Here is a 26,018-nt window from a genome sequence, read left to right as displayed (position 1 = left end):
GTTAAATCCAAGGTTGGGGCAGCAAGCTAAACTAATTATAAGTCCTTCATCTTCACGAGCTGTTGGATACCTGCCCGGGGGTTTGTGTCTTGATGGCCGGTGGCGGAGCTCCAAGCAGTATCATCAGATCATCTCCAGACTGTTTGGAAAGTGTGCAGTGGTTCAGCCATGAAACGAAGCGCAAGAATGCTTCGGGATTGACGTGATGAATTGTCTCTCGGGCCGTTGTGAGATTTTGCGAATCCAGGTTTTTCCTCATAACTCTCACAGCTTTACGGATAATTATTACCTGTTACCCGTCTGCGTCTGTGACTCGATGTCACAAGAATTGCATGAATGTGCGTAACGGATGAGCTCATTGCATGCTTGTTAGGGTCGCTGTCCCTCAGGACGTCTCCCTGTAAGGACTCAGCCGGCCTGTGGATGCTCCGCTGCTATAAATGTTTATATACTGTATGACATATTCAATAACATGGATCTCTTACATATTACGTATCTCAAATATCACAGATATTTTATGCGGTATTTATACAACCTTGTATAACCTCAGTCTTTATATGACCACATATCTTCATATCCATATTTACTGCATTAGAAATATATATATTCTAGTATATAGTATAACTTTCTATAGCTTATATATACTTGTATATTTGTCACATATATTTTTGGATGTTTTATATGTGCTTTACGTATATATATATTTTTTAATATGTTTTTTTATATATTTTTGTATTTTTAATATGTTTTTGGATATTTAATAAATACATTGTATATTTTATATATGCTTTATATATTTTTTAATATATTTTTGTATTTTTTTTAATATATTTTTGGATATTTAATAAATATGTTGTATATTTTATATATGGTTTATATATTTTTTAAATATATATTTTTATATATTTTTGTATTTTTTAATATATTTTTAGATATTTAATAAATGCGTTGTATATTTTATATATGGTTTATATATTTTTTAATATATTTTTTTATATATGTTTTTATATATTTTTGGATATTTAATAAATACGTTGTATATTTTATATATGCTATATTTATATATACTTTATATATTTTTTTAATCGTTTTTATATATTTTTGTATTTGTTAAATATATTTTGGGATATTTAATTGCATATTTCATATATACCTCAATATGCTTCAGCCTTTTTGCTGACTGTGATTTGGGGTCCAATCATTGATAGTGCTTGTTTTTCCTCTTGTCCTCTTGTGTAATGATGCTACAGGATACCAACACGAGATAAATAACGTATCTATCTATAATATGAAGTACAGGTTTACACCAGCAGCTTGATGCCAGCTGTGAGAAGGTGCAGCACCTCGACTTTCAAAACCACAGTGATAAGTTTTACCACAGCGCTGTGTACGCATGTGACGCATGTTACGCATGTTACGCAAGCATCCTCCTCTGCTGTGGGTTATCTAGACGGGCCGTGGGTAAAAACGGTGTAGTTCACATTAGCTCTGCGTCGGCGCCGAGCCCCAGGTGACTCCTATCCTCAGCGTTTTTCTCATAGACTGTTGTATGAACGGTTCCTGTTATTTTAGGTAGTTCTAGTTTTAGTTACTAGTTTGACACTGCAGAAACAGGATGTGGCTACCAGTTGCCATGCCAACCCGCTCCGTAGGACTCCGGCTCCAAAGACGCAGGACGGCGCCCCTGTCCCCCCAGGAAAATGGCGTCAGTTTGGCCAATGCAAGGAAGTGGCGACGCATTGTCCATATTTATATACAGTCTATGCTTTTGCTGCACAAATGCAGTCGGTAATTTGAAGGTGGCAATAAAGTGATACTGCTTGTGGTCTACGTGGTTAAATGAGTGCATGAGGAGGCTCTACTGCTCGCATGGTGGTCACCTGTGGCTGGATCACAACCTCGGATTTGCAAAGGCCTTTAGGATATGGTTTTCGAATGACCCCAGACTACAGCTGTAAAACCTGAAATTCTGTGCCTTTTATTTCCTAATTATAATAATATAATAATGATAGTTGTGACTAGCTGTCACTCCAAAGTGTGGCTTTTAAACTTTCTCCCAGTTTTTGTTTGACGTCGATAAAAACTGGAGATATGATCGTTTTAATTTGGTAGTGGTAAAAATATTTGCTGACACCAGAGATGGTCTGATGTGGATCGGAAAGGGGAGGAGCCAAAGAAGATAGAGTTAATATGTCGTTTTAAATATTTTCATATAGTTGATTACATCTTGATTTTACTTCATTAGTTATATTTAGGACTGTGGGAATATATAACTTTGCACAGCTGACAAGGTTAAAAAAAATGTGTTTATGGGAAATATCTGTATATTGTTTTACTATATTTCAGTTTTACCTTTATTTGTTCATATTTTCAGCCCATGTTTTATCTTTTTAAGTTCCAAAACAGTTAATTTAGTGCTTTTTTTTTTTTTTTTTTTTCCAATTTGGATTTGATGATTTCTGTGTATTTTTTGAGCCAGCAGGTTAATAAAGTGGGTATGGTAAACATTTCTCTATGTGGTATATAAAGGCAAAATCAAAAGTGTTCAAAAACAGATAAAAAAGGCTAAGATCACTATCCCTTTATTTATTTATTCATATATTTATTTATGACTTCTGCTTTTTCTCTTTCAGGCTCGTAACATCAGTACGTCTGAACTGGCAGCCATCAAGATCGTCAAGCTTGATCCTGGTAAGTTAACACATCGGATACGGGTTGATATATAAATATATAAATATATAGAAAAGTTCACTTTCAAGCATTCGGCTCCGTCTTGCCTCGTCTTTGTGCTGATATATGTGATATCATGTGTGATACTGGGCTTTTACCAATCTGATATTGTCCTTTAAACTTTATTTTTTCTTTAGTAAGGCACAAAAGTCGTCTGTAGGCACATTTAAATTTTTCTATTTTTAAGTAGACTGCCTGAGGAACACACTGGGAGACTCATTATGTCGTAGTTATGTCATAGTAGCTCAGATAGGAAGAATAAAATCTTTACTCTGTCCTTTTCCTGAGCAAAAACTGAATGTGACTTGAGGTCTCTGAAGTCTTGATTCGGCCATCGGCTTGTGCTTGGGATGTCCCGATCAGGTTTTTGTTTGTTCGCCACGTATCCACCAGATACCGATCTTTTAATAAAGTCTTTCCTTCTCTTCCTTGTCTGCTCATAGATGCGACTGGTCCAATAAATATTCCTGTCAAAGCTAATGTAGTGTGGAGACGGTAGCTCGTACCTCGACTCCAGAAATGTTCTGGTCGCCCAACGCCGCCATAAACTCCCTAACCTGAATCTAGTTGGTCGTAATGAATGACGATCACGTACTACCACCTCACCAAACATCCACACTGAACAATTTACAAACTTCAGACTTCATTTTCCAGAGTCTAGTTCTTCCACACAGCAGACATGTGCAGTCACGTGATTATGTTTCCTCCTCTTCTTCTTCTTCTTCTTCTTCTTCTTCTTCTTCGTTATCTTTTTTGGCAGCTTTGATGCTCGGCAACGAAGAGGTATATGATGTTTTACCGCTACAAGGCTGTGGTTTTGGTTGAAAGCAGTCCTAAAATAAATAACTACAAAAGATCAGGCTCTGATACCAATCGGGTCATCCCTAGTTTTTACACAATCAGCTCTCACTGATGAAGACTAACGGCGCTCCCACCAGTCTAACCCTGTCATTCTCAGCTCTGTTATTTCAGCAGACGTGCTTTGAATAAACACTTTTTTGTCTCTCCGTGTGCGCTCAGGTGACGACATCACGTCCATCCAGCAGGAGATCACCATGATGAAGGAGTGCAAGCACAAAAACATCGTGGCCTACTTCGGCAGCTACCACAGGTGCTGAAAATACAAAAAACCCTGACCGCTTACAGTCTGTCCACTTCAGATGTGTGGGATTCCTGGGGTTGTTGGTGGACTACAATATGTGGAATTTGACTTTTATATCTCCCAGCATTACAGCTGGATTCCTCTCCCACGCTTTCTAGTGCATAGCTAGACAGTTACTGTATGTGTCATTGTATTAGTCGTCTTTACTTCTCACACTAAAACACGTCTCTCTCTTCAGGAACACCAAGCTGTGGATCTGCATGGAGTTCTGTGGCGGAGGGTCCCTTCAGGATATTTACCACGGTACTATACAGATGAATCAGTTTTATTATTTTCTCCTATTAATATCTAGCCCATAGACTGTATATAAATATGGACTACGCGTATCCACATCCTGTTTCTATAGCGTCATATAACTAACTAAAACCAAACTTATTCATAAAATTGACACTTGAACATTCATCAACATTATATTAACTACCTAAAATGACAGAAACCATCTTTGAAAAAAAGTTATTTGACGTGTATTTTAGTGTTTTAGTTTGGCTCAAGTCCCGCCCACTAACATGGAGGGGGTGGAGCTTATGACTTATACTGCAGCCAGACACCAGGGGGAGCTCTACTTGCTTTGGCTTCACTTTAGAGGAGCAGTTGCGCCGTCCCTCTTTATATACAGTCTATGGTTTAGTCCAACATGTATGGAAATGTTTTGCTAGTGTTGTTTCTTACAAAGATGAATCTGTTCCATCTTTGTGCATATTACTGTGAAAATGTGACATTTAGACGATATTAGCACAAGAAAACCTCTTCTTATTCTGACTGGAAGCCTTAGTAGATTATTCAAAGCTCAAATTATCAAGTCTTACTAGACGGATTTGTAGCTTTAAACTAGTAAAAGTTGATTGAACCAAGCAAACAGTGCGTTAGCTTCTTTTCTATTAGCTAAATTAAGAACAGGAGTTATCGCTCACTGGGCAAAAAGTCCATGAACGCGTGATTAAACATCTGTAAAACCTACTTTAAAGGCAGTTATACTTAAACAGATGAGTGTAAAGTATGAATACATTCGATAAATAAAGTGCTATACCACTTTTACTTGTGAACTACCTAACTCAAGCGTGTAGCACAAGGCAAACACTAAACCTGACTATTTATATCTTCTGATGACAAGGCCAATATAATTAAGACTTTATAAATAACTGATGAACTCTCAAACTAAAATAGCACTGTTTATTTGTTCTTTACATTGCACCTTGAACGCAGCCTCGATCGGGACATGTTAGCCTAGCTTAGCACAAACTCAGGGAAAGCACCATGCTGGCTTTTAAAGTATAAAAGACATCCAAACAGCAGAGTTATCATCTGTTTCAACACAGATGATAGCAAAGCTATGCTGGCTGGCTAATTTAGCCTAGCTAACACTACTTCCAGTCTTCATGCTAAGCTAGGCTAATTCTTCATTAACACGTCAGCAAATTGATAAGAGCTGGAAAGCGTCTATTATTTCAACTTGGCAACTTGCACAGTCTGTTACCTCTTTTTGTAAATGTATATACCGATCAGCCACAACATTATGACCACTGACAGGAGAAGTAAATAACATTTAAATCATCTTGTGACAGTTCAGTGTTCTGCTGGGAAACTTCTGGACCTGGCATTCATTCATGTGGATGTTACTTAGACATGTAGCACCCACCTAGACCAGACCAGGCACCCCCACCCCATAGCAATGACACTCCTTGATGGCAGCAGCGCTTAGAGGCACAAGGGAGACCTACACTATGTTGGGAAGGTGGTCATAATGCTATGCCTGATTGGTGTGGATTGGTGAGGCTAAGTTTGGTACAGCTACAGGCCCTACTGACAATAACGGCAGGTTTAAACACTTAAATTACTACCCTTCTGCAAGCATCTCAAATTGAACACTATTATTTTACGGTGAATGACACATGAGCGCGGCATCAACTTGGGATGAAGCCGAGCCCAAAAACAAAACAAGAAGAGGAGAAGTCTCGGCGCTGCAGAATCCTTTTTCTAGATGCTCAGTAATGAACTTGTCTTTCTCGTCTGGCTGTCAGAGTTAAAGAGTAGTGGTCCATGCCAGACAACCCTGAGTCATTAGCTAGTTCTAGTCTATTTTTATCTTTCCTTCTCCGCCTCCTGTTAAATGCATGAGCCATTAATCAAAGTCTTCTTCACAGTGACGGGCCCGCTAAAGGAGAAACAGATAGCGTTCGTGTGCAGAGAAACCCTCCAGGTAAGACTTTTTGTTGCTGTGTAAATGCTTTTTAAAAAAGACGCTCCGCAGCCGGAGTGACTCATGTGTTTTGGGTTTTTTTTCCCCCTCGGCCACAAAAGAGCTAAATAGTATTTAACGCTGCCAAACCACTAAATATACGGTTGAGGTAAAAGCTGCTGCAGAGTCCAGAAGGAACAGAGTGACTTCTTTGTGATCGCTGCAAGGTTTTCTTGGGAGATCGTCTTTGTCTGGTCCACGACAAATGAAATCCCGAAGAAAATTTAGCAAAGTGTTTCTCTTAATAGATAGATCACACAGCTAGACACCCTGCAGACTAACAGCAGACTGCAGTCAATGAAAATGCAAGAAATGTAAAAGATTCAGGATTAGCGGAAGGAACTGGAGGAGAAAAAAAGTTTAAAAACGATTTAAATGATTTATAGATGAATAGAAATGTGAGTTCTAGTCTCACCTCCTTCACTGTTCTTATGCTACTACCATTCTGCCGGGAGCAGACAGAAGATGAGTTTGGTATCGTGATGTTTGAGAAAATAAATACCTCAGCACGCAACTGGAAAGTCCTCCAAGAAGCTCCGCCCCCTCTAAATGATTTGATTGTCCCGGTATGATCACATTCCGATGGAACGACTCCAGACCGACAAAGATTTTTGTGGACGGGTCAATTTTGGGCTAGTAGGCATGTAGTAAGTAAAAGTACTGGAAGTAAAAGTCTTGCATTCTAAGGAATATAGGAATACTTGGAACTGCCACAACATTATGACCATTCAATGTTCTGCTGGGAAACTTCTGGACCTGGCATTCATTGGTGTGGATGTTACTTAGACATGTAGCACCCACCTAGACCAGACCAGGCACCCCCACCCCATAGCAACGACACTCCTTGATGGCAGCAGCCATCCCCAGCAGGATGCAGCCTGACACTTCATGTTTTTTTGAGGAACAACTCAAGAAAAACATGAAGAACAGCACAAGGTGTTGACCTGGCCTGCAAGTTCACAAGAACCCAAACTGATCAAGTATCTGTGGGATGATCCACAGAGGCCCCTCCCCTCAAAGGCCCCCCACTAACAACACTGTGTTTCCAGACACCACAGGACACCCTCAGAAGGCCCCAAAAATCAACACTCCTCTGATTGCGTTTTGATTTCTGCCAGTCAAGAATGACGCTCAAAGAATTTGCACAAATCTTCGCTGACATTCTCTGTCTTTCTTTTCCAGGGTTTGTATCATTTGCACGAAACTGGTAAAATGCACAGAGACATTAAGGTACAGCATTTTACTTTATTTTCTTTTAAACCTTTTTCCAAGTGTTGATACATGATTTAGCCACGCGAGTCGACCTGTAAACACGACCAGGTGTTTGTTCTCTCTGCAGGGAGCTAACATCCTTTTGACGGAGCGAGGAGACGTGAAACTGGGTTAGTGAAGTTCTGCATCGGCCACGTGCGCGCCTGCAACACCTTCGTAGCCGCTCACGTGCATTAGCCGAGCTTAAATAGGGCATCTGTGTTAGATTCCAGCCTCCAGTTTGACCCTGTCTCTTCTGTGTCTAGCTGATTTTGGAGTGGCGGCAGAGATCAGCGCCTCTGTGGCCAAAAGGAAATCTTTTATCGGGACTCCCTACTGGTAAGATGAATGACGAGGCACTCCCCAAACTCCTCCCGTTTGATATGTGCTACTACATTTGTTTTGGCTTTTGCTGGAAAAGCAAAGTTTCCCCCCGATCCACTTCTTGTCTCTTTCCTCTGCGTCCGTCTGTACAGGATGGCTCCAGAGGTGGCCGCAGTGGAAAAGAAGGGCGGCTACAATCACCTGTGTGATATCTGGGCCGTCGGCATCACCGCCATCGAGCTGGCCGAGCTCCAGCCGCCCATGTTTGACCTCCACCCGATGAGGTGAGTCCAGAACAGGCTGCTGGAAACAGATGGTTGAATGAACCCTGCACGGTGTCAAAGCCGAGAGATAACCCGTTTTAAATGAGTCAGGATGTGAACGGTGAAGAATTTTTTGATGTTTCAGAGCACTGATGCTGATGTCCAAGAGCAACTTCCAGCCTCCGAGACTAAAGGATAAAGCCAAGTGGTGAGTCTGACTGTCTTTTCCTTTATTAGAATAAGGTGGTGTTATAAACAAAATAAAAAATAATGCATTCTAACTTTGCCTGTTGCAGGTCTGCAGGCTTCCACAGCTTCGTGAAGATGGCGCTCATTAAAAGCCCTCGTAAAAGGCCGTCGGCTGAGACGCTGCTGCAGGTTAGCTTGTTATTAAAGAAAGGAATTCAACCAGCTGTCTGTCATCACCATAGACTGTTTATAAAGATGGACGGTGGAACTGCTCCTTAATAGTGAAGCCAAAGCAAGTAGAGCTCCCCCTGGTGGCTGGCTGCAGTATAGGCCCATAAGCTCCACCCCCTCCGTGTTAGTGGGCGGGACTTCAACCTAAAACTAGCGATGGCATCCGTTATTTTAGGTAGTTAATATAATGAATTGAATGTTCAAGTGTCAATTTTTTGGATAAGTTTCGTTTTAGTTATTTGACGATATAGAAACAGGATGTGACATAATGGCGACCACCAGTTGCCATGCCAACTGAGAGTTGAGAGTTGTAAAAATGTTTTTTAAAAACAAGTACAGTTTATAATCCAACATTTCCTTGTAACTAGTGGAGGTAGAGCAGCGCGTAGTATTAATTAAATGAAAACGAGAGTGAGTCTGGAGGAAGTGGGGGCGGGGCATCGATATCGCCGCTCCACGTGGCTCCACTTTTGGACCGTACTGATCAGACTCTGGCTACAAAGTCGCAAGATGGCGCCGCCCGTATCCCCGGGAAAATATTGTCAGTTTGGCCAATGACAGGAAGTGGAGACGTGTAGTCCATATTTATATACAGTCTATACTTTTGTCCCAGTCAGCTTTCTGAACCCACCTCCGTCGCTTTCTCTTTGACCATAAACAACCATAAATACATTGGGAACACAAAAGGCGGTTCTCATAACCTCAAATCTTAACTCCTGACCTTCTTTTTAGTCCTCCCCTTTGATTGTACATCCTTTCAGGGTGACGTTAGATGACTTTCTGACGTGTTCACGATGCGTAACTTTTTCCTCCAGCACCCGTTTGTGACCCAGCTGCTGACTCGTAACCTGGTCATCGAGCTGCTGGACATGGCCAACAACCCCGAGCTCAATGCTTCTCACACGCACAGCATGGACGACAACGAGCTGGAGGTCAGTGTTCAACACGTACCTGCCCTGACTGTTAATCAGCTCGGCTTTGGTGGGAAGCCAGTAACAAAAAAAAAGTGTTTTCTTTTTTCACAGTGACGTGTTATTGCTGGTGTTTCATTTCATATAAATGTCGTGTTGACAGGTGGGGGAAGTGGCTCCTGACAAGATTCAGTCTGCCGGGAAACACCTGCCTGCGGAGAGGACGCTGTCTGAAGAACAATGTGAGGACACACACACACACTCTGAGATAAGATAAGATTTTTGGGAAGCAGATATTTTTCCTGTGCCGAACGTATCTCTCTACTGAATGCCACAAGATGAAGCTGAAGTTGTCAAGCTGCAGGTTAAACAAGTGTGCACATCCTAAAATGTTTTTCCTTTAGAGAAGGGGTGTCAAACATACGGCCCGTGGGCAAAAACAGTCCCACCAGAGGGTCTAATCTGGCCCCGCTGGATGAATTTGCGAAGTGCCTTTTCAAGAAAGTAATAACCCCCCATCCCCCTCTGCTGCACAGATTTTAAAAGCTCATAGCAAGTGTTAGCATATGCTAAACTAACACGTACCTCCTAAATAACAGCCTGTAAGTAATATCAACAATGCTAATGTTAGCATTTAGCTCCCGACAGAGCTGCTACAGCACGACTGCAGACTAATTTAATTGTGAGGTCGTCCTCAGCGACGTTGGACTAGTTCGCAAATATTGGCCTGTGGACTGATTTCTTGGCCGCAAAGCTACCAGGTCACGTGGTCACGTAGCGTGTTCTCTACTCCAGAAATCGTCTGGTCATCCAACGCCATGGACTCCCTAACTCTCTCTGGACTATTTTTCTCTTTGACGCTGTCTTGTCTTCTTGTTTTTTCTGGCGTTGAATCAAGCTGGTAGTATCGCATGACGATCACGTACTACCACCTCACCAAGCATCCGCATAATTTACAAATTTCTGTCTGACTTGACTTAATTTTCTAGATTAGTCACAGGATTTTGGTTCATCCTCTTCTTCTCCTTCTTCTTTTGCTTAGTTTTCTATTTTGCAGCTTCGACGCTAGCCAACTACCATCAAAACAAAACAGGAAGAAGCTGCAGGGACGTGGTTTCGGTTTATGGCAGACCTAAAATAAATAACTACAAAAGATCGGGCTTGGCTGAGGCCAGATACCGAACATAATTTGACCGCTACTTCAAACCGCAGGTGACCCAGCAAATGCAACGGGACATTTTTCTGACCCGTTTGTAAATGTCAGTGAGAGGAAGGTCAACTCCTCGGCTGAAATGTGCAGTATGTTGGACATTTCTGTACCCTGGATCAAAGTCAGGCCTGAATATCCTAAGATATCCATGAAAGTAGATGAGAATGCACGCTGTGTGTTTAAGACTTGATGTCTGCAGCTCTCACTGCACGGACACATGTGTAAATGTTTGTCCGTAGTCGCTGAAGAGTGGATTTATTGTCCTCTGTGACCTCCGGTATCGAGTGCTGTAATCTCCATAATATGAATGCGGACAAAAGCCTCTCAGTCGGGTCTGCTGAGGCCTCCTGTAACCGGTCCACGCATGTGGGCTGGAGGCTGCGTCAGAGGATGGCACTGAAAACATGCCTGGCGTGTGACAGGACAGTGGAACTTCTATGCGCTCGCTCGAGTGACTTCACGGCTGGATTCTCGCGGCCCCGAGAGTTTCTGGCGATAGACCGGCTTCACACTCTGCGCCGGCACCGTGTCATGAATCAGCCAGGTGTTGACCTCAACTTCCCTCGCATGCTGCTATATTGCTATGCATGAGCACATAAGCCACAAACACCTGCACCTCAGTCTGACCAGTGGTGGCTCACACCGCCGCCGCCGCTAAGGAAGCGCTGCTACTGGAGGGCATGATTTTTTATGATGATTTATGTGATGAAAGTCAAGTCGATAAAACTACAGTAGAAAGTAATAAATCTATGTTATTTACCTGAATACATACGCTGAGAACAGACAGCTCATGTGCTACATACTGTGAGCTGCAGATATGTATAGACTGTATAAAAACAGGCAGCACCTCAGCACCATCAGTAGCGACACAGCGTGTTGTTAGATGGGATAGTGGGAGATTTCTCTGAAGCCTTCTCTGTGAAGTTGTTAACTGACTGATGTCCAGACTATTTGAACCGTTCCTCTGCTAGCATTAGCGTTAGCATTGTGTGCAAGTGAGCCCTGGTAGTGGTTAGCTGCTGCAGGGCATCCAGTACATAGTGTGGCAATGCTTTTTGGGTTGTGAAATAAAAACATTACAGCCTTTCCGTCTGTCTATATTTAAACCCATTTTCATATGTATGTTTGCTGATCTCTTCAGACTAGCGCAGAGTTATATTGGTGACTGCATTTCCCCTTCCTGCATGAAAGGACACAAGAGATTTTGCAGCGACTACACCAGCCACTTCAGATACTTCTCATATACAAGGGCTAAATTCTGCTGTGAAACGGTTCACGATTTTGAACGCTGGCACCCAGCAACAGCGTGGCAGCGAACCTCGGCTTCCGCTTTCTGGTTCAGTAGTTTCCTCATCCTCCGCTTCAAAGGCTCTGTGCAGGTCACGTGACGACCCGTTTCCTCGTTTTCACTCTGAACGTGAGAAAAGCAAGACACTTTCAGAAGCTGTTCTGCTCAGTTTAACTGAAAATAGATGAGCTGCTGTTTTTAGTTTGAAATAATATTGTGTAGGTCTCCAAAACAGTGGTGACTCATCGGAGAATGGACATGGGCCTTCTGAGGGTGTCCTATGATATCTGGCAACAGGATGTTGTTTGTGGGGGGGGGCTTTGAGGGGAGGGGCCTCTGTGGATCATCCCACAGATACTTGATCAGTTTGGGATCTAGTGAATTTGGAGGCCAGGTCAACACCTTGTGCTGTTCTTCATGTTTTTTTGAGTTGTTCCTAAAGCGTTTTTGTGTCATATGTATAGCCTGTATAAAAACAGGCATCACCTCAGCACCATCAATAGCATTTAATAGTGCTCCACAGCGTATTGTTAGATGGGATAGTGTAGCCAGGTATTTCTCTCTTATTGCTATGGGGTGGGGGTGCCCGGTCTGTTCTAGGTGGGTGCTACATGTCTAAGTAACATCCACACCAATGAATACCAGGTCCAGAAGTTTCCCAGCATGTAGCTAGAGTCAGAAAAGAATCAGTCGTGTCAGTTACGTGGAAATATCCATCGTAATCCTTTTAGTTCAACATCAGCCACTACACTGTATGAAGAGTAAACTCTACGTCATGAAATAACCACCAACAAACTAGAAAACAAGCTGTTACTCAGCCAGTCTGCCATAGTGCGAGCTTATCATCGATGTGGTAGAGTGCACTGTGTGTCTGGCACTGACTGAGGCGAATCGATGCACTTGAGAGTGGGCGCTCATCGATACCGTGGCCTCGCTGATCCGCTCCCGTTAATCTGATCTGTGTTCTCTTTGCAGTCGACCAAGTGAAGTTTGGGCCTCCGCGGAGGAAAGTCACCGAGCCGTATCCTGATATGGTAAAGAAGCTTTTTTTTTTTTTTTTACATTAGTTGTGTGACAACGAGTACATGCAAGACACGAATATGACCCTGGGTTCTCCTCTCAGCAGGGGTCCTATGACGACGACTGGAGTCTGTCCGGAGAAGAAGACACCTCCCCGTAAGACTTCATCTCCATTAAAAGTTGTATATCTCTTCGTCTTCCTCGTTCTGCTCTGAAATGTCATATATTTTTGCTGTTGAGACGTTTCATCTAAACAGGATTATTGTGTTGATAGTGTCCAAGAGTGCCCCCGAATCCAGAGATTTCCTCAGTGCTTGTGCAATGCATTCATTTCTAAATAAGAGCAGGGACGTATTAAGAAGCAGAAAAAGCCCAGTGACCCGCTAGAGCAGGGGCGTCAAACTCATTTTAGTTCAGCCCAGTTTAATCTCAAGAGGCCGGACCAGTAACACAACAGCATAATAAGCTATAAATAACGGCAACTCCAGATGTTTCCCTTTGTTTTAGTGCTAAGAAGTACATGAAAGTGAAAGTGTTTACATTTAATGAATCATCGTTTTACAAAAAAATATTTTATGAACAACCTGAAATTTCTTAAGAAAAATAGCAGTTTAGTTCTGGTTCTCAGAGTTCTGTTAGCTTGTCACATACTCTGCAAGAAATTTGTTCTTGTTCCTAGGGCTGCGAGAACAAGAAAAAAGTTAGTTTTGGCCAAGTAATTTATACTTCACGAGAAACTTCCGGGGAAGTCCTCACAGGCCCCTCCCATTGCAGCATACACCACACGCGCTAAGCATTGTGGGAGATGCGGTAGACGGACGCGAGAGGGACTTTTGTTGTTATTTTCGTATGTCGGCCAGTCGTTCTGATTCAGCATACGTCCCCGCACACAGTATGCCGATCTCTATCCAGGAGAGATTAGCGGTCACGCTGTAAATATTAGCATCTGGGAGCTCACAGAGCATTTCTGCTAGCTGCATTAACGGCTAGCTGCTAGCAATTCTGCTGGTCCACTTTTGCCAACGAGTAACAGAATAGCAACTTGAAAACCACACCAGTAAAAAAAATGCGTCGAGAACAAGCTGCGAGAGCTCGAGTATGTAACAGCCTTTAGTTGTCTGCAACTCTGACTAAAACAGTGCAACCCCTAGTGGACAAATTAAGAATAGCAGATACTTCTATTAAAATATTCCCAGTTAAAGGGGAAGTTACCGTTTTTTACAACCTGGACCTTATTTCTGGCATAAAATACAATCAATTACTCACTCATATAACTTTGGTGTCATTTGTAGTCGTTTGGGAGATATTTAGATCTGTGTATATCCATATAATGGGAGTGAATGGGGCACCGAAACGTAGGTTCTAAATAACGCATTATCTGCCACGAAACTTGTTCATTTCGCCAATATTTTGTTATGATACGCTAGTGCTATTCCCCGTTGAGTCCGGAGTTACCTGTTATCATCATCCGGGGTCTGTAGATTGACCTACTAACCTCTGACCTGGATGATGTCATCTCTGGGCTCTCTCTATATATGGATATACGCACGACTCCAAATGACACAAAAGTTATATGGGTGAGTAAACGATCGTATTTTATGCCAGAAATAAGATCCAGGTTGTAAAAAACGGTAGTTCCCTTTTAATGTAGTCTATGTTATTTTCACACTTTGCAGATTCATCTCTTGGGGCCAGATTGGACCCTCTGGCCGGCCGGTTTTGGCCCACGGGCCGTATGTTTGACACCCTTGCTCTAGAGGATAAGTGGTAATACATAATGAATGAATAAATTAATGAAAGGAAGTTTTTTACATCATGTTGCAGTAAATTTTATGTGAGCTGCAATTGAATGTTGCACAACTTATAATTCCAAGTGTGGCCATCTGTGGAAAAAACAACGGGGGCACCATCGTGGACTATAACACACTGAGTCAGGTAATTTTAGATTTGTTTAAGCGAATGAGGCACCGTTGAACTGGTTGATTGATACGTAATAGTAGTGTTCCCCAATAGGCACAATAGCATGGGTGGACGTAGCAGTAAAGTAAAGGTGCAGGAGTAAATACCACAAACTATTTCATTTGGTTTTATTTTTGTGCCTGTGGTTGTCGCCTCTTATCAGCCGTGCAGCAACATTGTACTCTCTGAGTTAATCACTTTGATCTGGGAACATGACGGGTGCTGTGGTCTAACGAAGCAGTCCAACGAGCATGCGTGCAGAAAGTCACGTATTTATTCAATAAGACAAATTCTGACTTTCTTTTAAGATGCAAACGTTTCTGCGAATCATCGATGTGTCAGATACTTTCAAATGAATGCACCTGGACTCGTGTGACCACAAAGCTCGGCGAGTACAGTGTTGTAACCGCTGACATACCCGTAGTTTAGGACAGAGTAGCGTCAGTCTTAAGCCTCGGGTTTTCAAATACTAGCATGATCGTGGACTTCTGGGCTTTCCTCCCCTCCTCCGCCGTTGTTCTGGGCCACTCAGGCCCGCGGTCAGATAAACACCAGGTCTTCCTGTTGCAGGAGCCTGTTGGAATGTGTGGAGCAAGCTCTGCAGCTGAGGTAGGCCTCGACCATCACCTCCAGCCTCTCCTATAACAGCAGTGTCTTGTTGTTGTTTTTTTGTTCCCCCCCCCCCCCCCCCCCCCCCCATCCTACGTGAATTCCCCTCAATCAAACCGCTTTACATTATGATGTGAATATCAGCTAATATGTGCGATACAATCAGTGGGTTTGTGCTTACAGGTGTAATCAAACTCAGCTTGTTTGCTTCTTTTTGTTGTTTTTTTCGTTGCGCTGCTCTTACCCCGCCCTCAGCATCTTCAGCGTCCGCCCTTTGTTGTCCGTCCAGCTTGTTGTGACGATGCTTTGACTTGGCGTCCGAGCGGTAGGACTCGTGGTTGGTTTTACTTCAGGAGTGTGACCGGAACGTTGTTTTCCTTTTGTCTTTTCAGGAGTTTAACCATCAAGAGGGCGCCGTCTGCTGATGTGAGTGCGAAACCTTACTCTACTAACATCTTCTGAATCTGCATCCCAGCTGTATGCTATGTACTGACTCTAAGCTAGGTTTAATTACACACTAAATATAAAAATGGTCCTTCCATCATCTGGCACTCGCTTTAATACACATCAAACAGCTTGGTTGAATCTTGCAAGGGGGAAAAAATGCATGTATGAGAACAACAAGTGCATATAACCCGAACTCAACTCGAGTGTTAACTCTAAAAGCAGAAGAGAGGTTTGCAAAGCAGAAACTTTATGACTTGTAAACAAACCCAGCAGGTATTTGGCCAACCAGGTGAAGAGAGGGGGGGTTATTAGGACACTGGAGTCTCAAGTCCTCCAACTCTTGGACCTATAGCTTCTGAAGCTTTAGCTTTAGCTCAGAATTTAAAAAACAATTTAACGTAAAATCATTTAAAAAGAAAAATGGTTCCTCTCCAGGTCTCCTGATCTGCCTCTGTGCTGTATACCTCGGGTTGATCTGGCACAATTTCTTACTCTTTCCTACAATTTCTTCCTCACACGCTGCCACCTGTTGGAGAAAAACTAGCGTAGCATCTAGCATTGAGCACTGGCTTGGAACTGGCTTGGTTTTCACTCTTGGGATTTTACTTTGGAGGCAAGCGTCGAACATGAACTTGCATTCATCAAGGTTCTGTCACCTGTTTTTATAATCACGTCTTCGTCTGCAAATCAGAGTAAAACCTTGTGATTTGTAGAGGAAGGTGAAACAGTCACCACCAAAACCAAAACCACCACCACACTGTTTTGTTGGTCTTGTTTGTGTTTTGTTTTGTATATTTCTATATCGTTATTTTATTCTTTCTCCTTGCAACTGTCACTTTACGGGAGAAACTGCGACAAAATAATGTCCTTGAAGGATTGATGAAGTAATCTGTTTCTGATTCCGATCGAAACACCAGTAACAACCTTGACTCAGCAGTGCTAAGAAATGCTGATGTCTGACCACTGTGGGGAAAATGGACCTCAGGTAGCGCTCCTTCTCATACTGTGGGGGCAGCAGTCTCTGGCTGAAGAAGCTACCTAAGGTCTTGGTGAGCGGAGTCACTCAGGATGTTTGAGACCCACCTGCTCTACTGAGTCCAAGGGTTCAACCCTTCTCATCCCAACATTTTACGTCCTTTTCATCCCATTCCCTTTCAACTCTTTTCATCCAATTGGCTTTCAAACCATCTCATCCCAACACCCTCAACTCTTTTCTTCACATTCCCTTTTGACTTCTTTCATCCCATCCCCTTCAAGTCTTTCCATCCTATCCCATCCCATTGCATCCCATTCCCTATCGACTTTTTTCATCCCATTCCCTTTCAAGCCTTCTCATCCCAACACCTTTGACCCTTTTCATCCCATTCCCTTTCAACATCTTTCATCCCATCCACTTCAAGTCTTTCCAACCCATCCCTTTCGACCCTTTTCATCCCATTCCCTTTCTACTTCTTTCATCCCATCCCCTTCAAGTTTTTCCATCACATATCTTTCGACCCTTCAACCCCTCTCATCCCATTCCCTTTCGACCTCTTTCATCCCATCCAAGGCTGATGCAACTGTGGTGTCATAAAAGTATACTTTTCAACTCACTCAACTACTGGTGCAACACTACCACCAATCACACATGTCAGCAGTGCTTATTAGTGTGTATTATGCAACTGGGACGCAGATTGAGATCACATTTATTAAATATGACTCCAGTAGCTCTACACAGTGTGTAACAGATCTGCTGGTGTTTTTTTTTATCCCAGGGAGGTAGGAAGAGTGGTTTGTTCTGTCCATCTACAGCCTCCCTGCCAGCCTTCAGCCTTTTAACCCCCAATACAGACGACAGGAACCTGACGCTGAGACCAAGTTGCACCCTGGGCCCGGATGCTGCAGCTGCCGCCGCTGCCACAGCCAACTCTAGCGCTGGCACTGCAGGCATAGCTCGTCACACCAATTAACTCAAGTTTCATGAGACCTCAGATATGTTTGACTTTACTTGACTCCCAGTTTGGTTTTGTCCACTAAGCCTTGGCCAGGTGCTCGGCTACACAGGACATCCGACAGCACTGCAGCGATCCATCGCTGCTTGTGGGGGACACCGTGACAGCGGAGAAGAAGAAGGTTGCCCCCTCCTCTCCGAAAAGAGACACACCTCTATCACCTGAATGGAGCACACTGAGGAAAAAGACGGAGGACTCTGTGAGTTCAAGCCAAACACCTTTACTTCACATCAATAGAAAGCATCAGTGAGCTTGTGTGATTTGCTAACCTAATAACTTCCTAATGGTTCAGTTTGGATTCTTTTAGGGCTTGGTCCGACCTTGCATTAAGATCAGATCTGGGTTGATCCGTTTGCAAGTGACCAGGTCTTAAATGTGACTCAGGACATATTGAGTTTACACTACCCAAGGAATGCGGACACAAGCGACACAGACCGCCTCCTAATGTGGTCAGAGATTGGATTTCTCAAATGCGATCTCATTATGTCCTATGAGTGTTCACACCTGTCTTTTACGCTGGTCATTTGCATTTGGATTGCTCAGATCAGATCTTAATAAAAGGTCTGAACAGGCCTTTAAAGTATGTGTCTGCCTGCCTGTAAAATGATAGATCATGCAACCAAACAGGTTTGTAGTGTCTATGATGTACAGTTTTTATCACCCCCTTTGTTTTGTTATGTGTAACCTTTGGCATTTCTAGAGGGCTGATTGTCATGGACTTCCTCCTACCCCTCGAGTCCATGTAAGTGTGAAACCTAACAGCATGCGATCTTTAATAAAAGTTGACCAGTGGCATTGCTCCTGTAACTAACAATATACGTTTTCTTGCATGGTATGATACAACAGTATTTTTGTGGGAGAAAATTACTGCTGTTGTTTTTGATGACTGCACCATTTCATTAGATCCTGTTTAAGTTGGGTATATTTAAAACACTCAGAGCTTAATTCTCTCATGCTAGCTTCTGGAGTCACCAACATATGAAGTGACGCATTGTTAAACTCTGAATGCAGTTATTGTAACAATCATTATTTATTTTATTTTATTTTTTGTTGGAATGGATATCATTCCAAACTTGAAGGGTCCCTATAACTGTATCAGACCATTAGTGATTCGGTTGCTCTGCTGGTTCTGTAGATGGGAGCCTGTTTCTCTAAAGTGTTCAACGGTTGTCCTCTTAAAATCCACTGTGCTGTGACGTGGATTTTACCCAAGACAAGAGGTAGGAAGACTGGCCTCTTAATGTCCTGAAACTCTAATGGTTGTATTTTTTTACTTCAAAGCAGGGATGGAATGAGAAGGGTTGAGGGGGATGGGATGAAGAGTATTGAAAGGGATGGAATGAGGGAAGTCGAACGAATATGGGATGAGAAGGTTCGAGGGTGTTGGGATAAGAAAGGTTGAAAGGGGGTGGGATGAGAAGGGTTCAAAGGAAATAAGATTAAAAGAGTCAAGGGTGTTGGGATGAGAAGGGTTCAAAGGGAATGGGATGAAAAGAGTCGAAAGGGATGAGATGACAAGGGTTGAGGGTGTATGGATAAAAAGGGTCGAGGGCGTTGGGATAAGAAAGGTTGAAATGGGGTGGGATGAAAAGGGTCGAAAGGGATGGGATGAAAAAGGCGGAAAGGGGATGGGATGAGAAGGGTCCAGGGTGTTGGGATAAGAAGGGTTGAAAGGGAGTAGGATGAGAAGGGTCAAATGGGATATATGAGAAGGGTTCAAAGGGAATGGGATGAAAAGAGTCAAGAGTGTTGGGATGAGAAGGGTTCAAAGGGAATGGGATGAAAAGAGTCAAGAGTGTTGGGATGAGAAGGGTTCAAAGGGAATGAGATGAAAAGAGTCGAAAGGGATGAGATGAGAAAGGCTGAAAGGGAATGGGATGAAAAGGGCTGAGGATGTTGAGATGAGAAGGGTCGAACCTAAGTTATAATAACTTCATATAGTTTCTGTCTTGTGATGGTGGAAAAACTGCTCTCATTGTCTACAATAAACTCTTTTCCTATTTAGATCAATATCTTATTCTCGGGGCAGAGGAGGGCATCTACACACTGAACCTTAATGAACTTCATGAAGATACACTAGAGAAGGTAAGATTATGTTTATGTATGTTTAACTTATTTATTTCATAAAATTAGATATAAGTTGATCACTCAAGAGCAGGTCGTGATTAATTGGCTCATGGTTGTTCTGTTTTGTTTTTTCTTTCTCCCCACAGCTCATCCCTCAGCGATGTACATGGTTGTACGTCATGAACAACGTCCTGATGTCTGTATCAGGTAACTACTCTCCCCTTGTACTGTATAATCCCATGTCAGAGACGGTGTCTTGTGCTTTTCAAGCATCTCTAAAAAGTCTTGGTTCTGCAGGGAAGTCGTCACAGCTCTACTCCCACAGCCTGACGGCTCTGTTTGAACAGAAAGGTCATCTACAAAAGAAGCACAGCAGTCTGTCGCTCACCACCAGCCGCTTCACAGAGAGGATCAACCCCAGGTAACACAGGCCGGTGGACGGTAGAAGAGTGTCGTTCTGGACACATCATCATCTAGTCATGGTTTGAAACAAAGACAAGTAGACTTGTTTGGGCTTCGTCTTCTTCTTCTACTACAACTACTTCTTCTTCTTCTTCTTTTATTACTGCTACTACAATTACTACATTTTCTTCTTCCTCCTCTTCTTTTTCTTCTACTACTACAACTACTACTACTTTTTCTTCTTCGTCTTCTTTTTCTTCTTCGTCTTCTTCGTCTTCGACTACTATTTCTTCTACAACTTCTACTACTACTACAACTACTCCCTTTTCTTCTTCCTTCTTCTTCTTCTACTACTACTACTACTACTACAGCTACTACTACTACTACCTTTTCTTCTTCTTCGTCTATTACTACAACTACTACTACTTCATCTTCTTTTTCTCCTTCTTTTACTACAACTATTTCTTCATCTTCTACAACTTCTACTACTCCAGCTACTTTTTCTTATAAGACTTCTTCTTCTACCTCAATTACTACAACTGCTACTACTTTTTCTTCTTCTACTACTACTTCTATGACTTTTTCTACTACTACTACATCATCTTCTTTTTCCCCTTCTATTACTACAACTACTACTGTTTCTGCTTCTTCTTTTACTTCTCCTTCTTCTACTACTACTTCTTTCTCTTCTCCTTCTTCCACTACTACTACTCTTTGTTCTTCTTCTACTTCTTCTTTTTCACTACTACTTCTTCTTTATCATCATCATCATCATCATCATTGTGCTGAAACATCTTCCAGAAAACCCAAAGTCTACTCGCCTTTGTTTCAGCTTTATTTTAGAAGATGTCAACGCCACCACTAGATTGCACCAAACTCTTTGTGTTCTCGGCCCACAGAAAGTTTGCCATATCCGTGAAGATTCCTGACACTAAAGGCTGTAGGAGATGTAGCGTTGGTAAGTGAGGAACAATTTACTCAGAATAGGGTTGTTTTTTTTGTTGAGTAATAACAGCAATGCACCATCTCCACCTTTGTTTTGTTTTTTTGCCTCCCTCAGCAAGAAACCCCTACACAGACAGTACATTCTTATGTGGTGCAGTTCCATCTGGCCTCGCTCTGCTGTTGTGGTATGAGCCTCTGCAGAAGTTCATGCATCTGAAGGTTTGTGCAGATATGTTACTGTTGATGTTGCTGCCAGCTGGCAATCACCGTAGCCACTCATTCCTCAAAACAAAATCCAATGCGGCTTTCTGCTGGCTGGTGGCACATGTGGACCCGTGTCTTATTTAATTCACGGGGGTTGGACCAGTGTCCGAATGTCTAATATGAGAGGCAAACTAAACCTCTAGACCGTAGTCATACGCACAGGCTTTTGTTTTTGTTTTGTTGGCAGCAATTTGATCAACACCCCAGAACTGCAGTGTTTTCAACTGTGCATCAATCTTCTTAAAGGGGATATACCGTTTTTTACAACCTGGACCTTATTTCTGGCATAAAATACGATCGTTTACTCGCCCATATAACTTTTGTGTCATTTGGAGTCGTTCGTCAGATATTTAGATTCACGTATATCCATATAGTGGGAGTGAATGGGGCACCGAAACGCAGCCTCTAAATAACACATTATCTGCAGCGAAACTCGTTCATTTCACCAATATTTTGTTATGATACACTAGTGCTATTCCCCGTTGAGTCCACAGTTACCTGTTATCTATTCGCGGACGTGCAGCGGTTTGTTTTTCTTTGGCCGGCTGTTCCTCTCTCTGCCTCCGCATCCTACTTTCAACGAGCTCCTCATCCGTATACTCTGGCTCAAAACGGTAAGGACGTCCGTCATAAACAAAGTCGTCGTCCACAACCTCAGAATCAGAAAAATATTCAGCCATGTTGCAAAAAACTAGCAGTGGCAAATTAAAGGTAAAGAAGCCGACCGTCGCGGGTGCGCTCAGAGATGACATCATCCAGGTCAGAGGTCTGTAGGTCAATCTACAGAACCGGGATGATGATAACAGGTAGCTCCAGACTCAATGGGGAATAGCACTAGCGTATCATAACAAAATATTGGTGAAATGAACACCTTAGAGGCTGGATTTTGGTGCCCCAGTCACTCCCACTATATGGATATACGCGGATCTAAATATTGTCCGAATGAATGTCCTCTAAATGACACCAAAGTTATATGGGTGAGTAAACAATCGTATTTCATGCCAGAAATAAGGTCCAGGTTGTAAAAAACGGTGGTTCCCCTTTAACCCTTTGACGCAGAGTGTCGCAAATTTTCGCACATTCAGTACATACCTAAGAACCTTTTGCAAGCACTAGTTTCTCGTAGCACCAATCGGAGTTCAAAGCACAAACACAATAATTAATTTCTTTATATAACTGTAAATTAAATCAGGCGTCAAGGGTTTAACAGTGATATTTACAGACAAAATACACTTCTATCCTTGCAAAACTTCATCTAAACATTGCAGCATGTGACTAAAATACCATAAATTAGTCTTATTTTTGGGGATTACAAAACCTGTTATCCTTGTTTCTCTTGCAGCACATTCCAATCAAGCTTCCAGACTCCCTGCCGATATTTGAGCTGCTGGTGTTGGTGTCCGACGAGTTCCCCCAGCTGTGTGTCGGGGTGAGAGACTGCAGCAATGGGAAACCTCCGACCAGCCAGCAGCTGAAGTTTGACATTATCGAGCTGAACGGCTCGGCCATTTCAGTACCAGGTAGGGTGGCAGGGCTGCTGGCAATTTTCTCCAGCGTGTCCGCGGAGCTCAGCCGAAAGCAGTAACTCAGTTTTATCCGTGTGTCCGCAGGTAACGGAGCACTCAGAGCCGTGCAGGTGACCCAGATGGATCGAGACACTGTTCTGATCGCAGTGGAAAGTAAGTCACTTGTGTCTCAATATACGTTATGAATCCACCAGGCGGCTTTTATGCTAATTCTCAATAAATACTTTAATTTTGACGCTCGCTGGACAGAAACCGTGAAGATTGTGAACCTGCGAGGGATTCCATCCAAAGAGCTGGCTGCAGAGATGGTCTTCGACTTCCCCGTTGAAACACTAGGTAGCGACAATAATCTTCAAAACACAGTAAATGAGACTTGACGTTTGTGCAGGCAGCTGAGTGACGTGCCCATGTCCTTTAAAGTGTGCTTACAGGATAGCGTGCTGGCTTTCTGGAAGCATGGCCTCAAAGGGAGGAGCTTTAATTCAGATGAGGTGAATACAAGATTTACTCATCCTCTAGATTGCATGTGTGCATGTTCCCGTGCTTGTCACTTGGTAAATTCCCAATCTCTTCGCGTGCAGGTAACACAAGAGATCACAGACGAGAGTCGGGTGTTCAGGGTTCTGGGAACAAACAGGTACGTTCACACTAGTCTGACATTATCAGTCGTTCATCAAAGGAAGCATAAAGCACTTCCTGTTTTTTTATTTCTTGTCTTTGAACAGAGACATCATCCTTCAGAGCACGCCAACCAGCGACCCCTCAGCGCTGAGCAACCTGTACATCCTGACTGGACACGAAAGCAGCTACTGAGGGAGACGGACACAGACTCTCTCGATAACCCCGCGGCAGTAGAAAACGACGCCTAGCCGCCGAGGCTGCAGCAGACACCAGCACCCGCCTTCCCCGCAGAAACTGCCAGATGTCCTCCTAACTCGAACTGCGTTGCGTTGTCCAAGGGGAAGAAGAATGAGCGGGACGTCATTTTTAAACGAGCAAAGCCGAGATTCTCGTGTATGTTTCATCTCACCAGCTCAAATCACAACGTGGCAGGATCCTGCTAACGGAGACACCGTACCTCTGCTGCCGTTAGTGTGACCCAACAGTTTCTTCAACTAATGTCTTATTCGGGCTTACCGCAGCTACTGCAACCAGAATATTTCGTCAACTAGGGAGGACGATCAGGCCCAGAGGGACAGACTGAGTAAATGAAAGCCATTCTTGTGTAGGTTTTGGTGCCAACATCTAGCGTCAGTTGGTTTTCTTGCACCACTCAGTCGTAGGGTGTTGGTTTTGTTGGGGGGGGGGGTTAACTTATCCACTAGTACTGTGTTGGAGTTACTGTAATTACTCAGAAATGCCGTTCACATACACACCTGAGACAAAACCGTGGAATATATTCGATTGGCTTTAACGATATTTGAGTCCTGAATGGAGATATCGCTATATGACCAGCTTTGACTGTCTTTAAGTGGCAGCCTTGCAGATTTTCTTTAATTAGGTCGCTGTTGCTGAGATGAATGTTGGTGAAAATCTCTAAATTGTCATCTAGCGATAGCTACGAGCGCAGAATCTAAAAGTTTCCTATGAACTGAACCCTCCCTGCTTCTGCAGAACGCCGGCTGACCTTTAATGCGAAGCAGCCAAAGCAAATACAACGTGTTCATCATCCATCAGTTTGAGGACGGCACAGTGGTGTGGTGGTGGTTAGCACTGATGCCTCACAGCGAGAAGGTTCTTAGTTCTAGTCCATCGTGGGTCGACTGGTTCCTTTCTGTGTGGAGTTTGCATGTTCTCCCTGTGTCTGCGTGGGTTCTCTCCGGGTACTCCAGCTTCCTCCCACCGTCCAAAGACATGCTCATTAGGTTCATTGGTGACTCTAACCCTGTGATAGACTGGAGACCTGTCCAGGGTGTTACCCCGCCTCTCGCCCCAATGACAGCTGGGATAGGCTCCAGCCCCCGTGCAACCGTCCAGAGGACAAGCGGTTACAGAAAATGAATGAATGAAAAGGATCAGAAATATTGCATTGAAATATCTGCTGTTAACTACAAATTGCTCAATCTCAAAAAAGTTAAATTGTCCTCATCTCATTAACCCCACGCAGCGTGAATGCTGCGTATTGTTTCCAAACCCAGCTCTCACATTACATAGGTCACCTTTGTGGAGAAATAATGTGGAATATTAATATAATATGGACAGAAACACTGGGTTTTTTATTAAGACAAATGAAAGAAACCTTCACATTACTGGTTCTGTTCTCTTATCCGGGATCGGGCCATTCAGAAAAAACACATTTAAATGAATTTAGATTGTGAATGTGCCGGTAGTAGCATGTGGTAAAAGCTTCAGACCATTCGTCCCGATTAATAATTCATCTTACACATGGGCTCAACGTACGTTTAATTCGACGAGTCGTCATAGAAACCGAATGCAATTAAATGTTTTTTGTTTTTTTTTGTTTTTTTTTCTTGTTGGACTAAAATATAAATGCCACTACATTGGGAGTTTTGTGTGTGTGTAATTATATTTATATTATTTATGGAAAGGGAACTGTATAAATAACACTCGGCTTTCCCTGAGAGATACTTGAAAGACGCAATATGCATACGGATGTGATTTTATTTTATTTTTTATTGTTGTGTGCAGATCTGATGTATATATATATATATAACACGACAGTATGCTCTGACAGTATGGAGAGGTTGTAATATGAAAAATAAAGATTTGATTCGTTTTGAGCTGAAGGATGTTTAGTTGTCTTTCACTGAACGTGTGGCTTAATTTTTTTCCCATAACTTAAAAAAGGAACCGTTCCAAATGTAATTATTTCACAGAGAAAGAAATGGTTTGGGATTAAAACTAACTAATATTCAACAGGTTATCAAGGCTGGGAGGTTATGCTACTTTTATGTCTTTGAAAGAATTTGGGTTCTTGAATGACAACTGAAAAATCAACGATGTCAAACTCATTTTAATTCGGGGGCCACATA

General features: G+C 42.8%; 1 protein-coding gene across 2 annotated transcripts in view; it reads left to right on the top strand.

The window, feature by feature from the left end:
• The window catches only part of map4k2 (mitogen-activated protein kinase kinase kinase kinase 2), a 33,986-nt gene extending 8,220 nt beyond the window's left edge, over nucleotides 1–25,766 (top strand). Inside the window, exons 2-32 of one of the 2 annotated variants that reach the window (XM_084546108.1) lie at nucleotides 2,634–2,691; nucleotides 3,751–3,841; nucleotides 4,071–4,135; nucleotides 6,034–6,089; nucleotides 7,311–7,358; nucleotides 7,468–7,510; nucleotides 7,646–7,718; nucleotides 7,856–7,987; nucleotides 8,112–8,174; nucleotides 8,263–8,344; nucleotides 9,202–9,318; nucleotides 9,461–9,539; nucleotides 12,771–12,829; nucleotides 12,922–12,971; nucleotides 15,345–15,383; nucleotides 15,776–15,809; nucleotides 17,585–17,756; nucleotides 17,848–18,020; nucleotides 18,522–18,563; nucleotides 18,957–19,041; nucleotides 19,827–19,906; nucleotides 20,035–20,095; nucleotides 20,186–20,309; nucleotides 21,190–21,248; nucleotides 21,351–21,454; nucleotides 22,842–23,019; nucleotides 23,110–23,178; nucleotides 23,275–23,361; nucleotides 23,446–23,516; nucleotides 23,607–23,662; nucleotides 23,751–25,766. In XM_084546108.1, coding sequence (XP_084402234.1) covers nucleotides 2,634–2,691; nucleotides 3,751–3,841; nucleotides 4,071–4,135; nucleotides 6,034–6,089; nucleotides 7,311–7,358; nucleotides 7,468–7,510; nucleotides 7,646–7,718; nucleotides 7,856–7,987; nucleotides 8,112–8,174; nucleotides 8,263–8,344; nucleotides 9,202–9,318; nucleotides 9,461–9,539; nucleotides 12,771–12,829; nucleotides 12,922–12,971; nucleotides 15,345–15,383; nucleotides 15,776–15,809; nucleotides 17,585–17,756; nucleotides 17,848–18,020; nucleotides 18,522–18,563; nucleotides 18,957–19,041; nucleotides 19,827–19,906; nucleotides 20,035–20,095; nucleotides 20,186–20,309; nucleotides 21,190–21,248; nucleotides 21,351–21,454; nucleotides 22,842–23,019; nucleotides 23,110–23,178; nucleotides 23,275–23,361; nucleotides 23,446–23,516; nucleotides 23,607–23,662; nucleotides 23,751–23,838 — 2,538 coding nt within the window. In that variant the 3' untranslated portion in view covers nucleotides 23,839–25,766. Of the gene's footprint in view, nucleotides 1–2,633; nucleotides 2,692–3,750; nucleotides 3,842–4,070; nucleotides 4,136–6,033; nucleotides 6,090–7,310; nucleotides 7,359–7,467; nucleotides 7,511–7,645; nucleotides 7,719–7,855; nucleotides 7,988–8,111; nucleotides 8,175–8,262; nucleotides 8,345–9,201; nucleotides 9,319–9,460; nucleotides 9,540–12,770; nucleotides 12,830–12,918; nucleotides 12,972–15,344; nucleotides 15,384–15,775; nucleotides 15,810–17,584; nucleotides 17,757–17,847; nucleotides 18,021–18,521; nucleotides 18,564–18,956; nucleotides 19,042–19,826; nucleotides 19,907–20,034; nucleotides 20,096–20,185; nucleotides 20,310–21,189; nucleotides 21,249–21,350; nucleotides 21,455–22,841; nucleotides 23,020–23,109; nucleotides 23,179–23,274; nucleotides 23,362–23,445; nucleotides 23,517–23,606; nucleotides 23,663–23,750 lie in introns of both variants that reach the window. The other variant, XM_084546107.1, reaches the window with a different exon arrangement.
• Nucleotides 25,767–26,018: the final 252 nt, after the last annotated feature.

This window comes from Chelon labrosus, assembly GCF_963514085.1.
Source record: "Chelon labrosus genome assembly, chromosome: 1".
Lineage (NCBI taxonomy): Eukaryota > Metazoa > Chordata > Actinopteri > Mugiliformes > Mugilidae > Chelon > Chelon labrosus.
The sequence above is the reverse complement of the archived record's forward strand: the minus strand, read 5'-3'. Positions and strand labels throughout refer to the sequence as shown.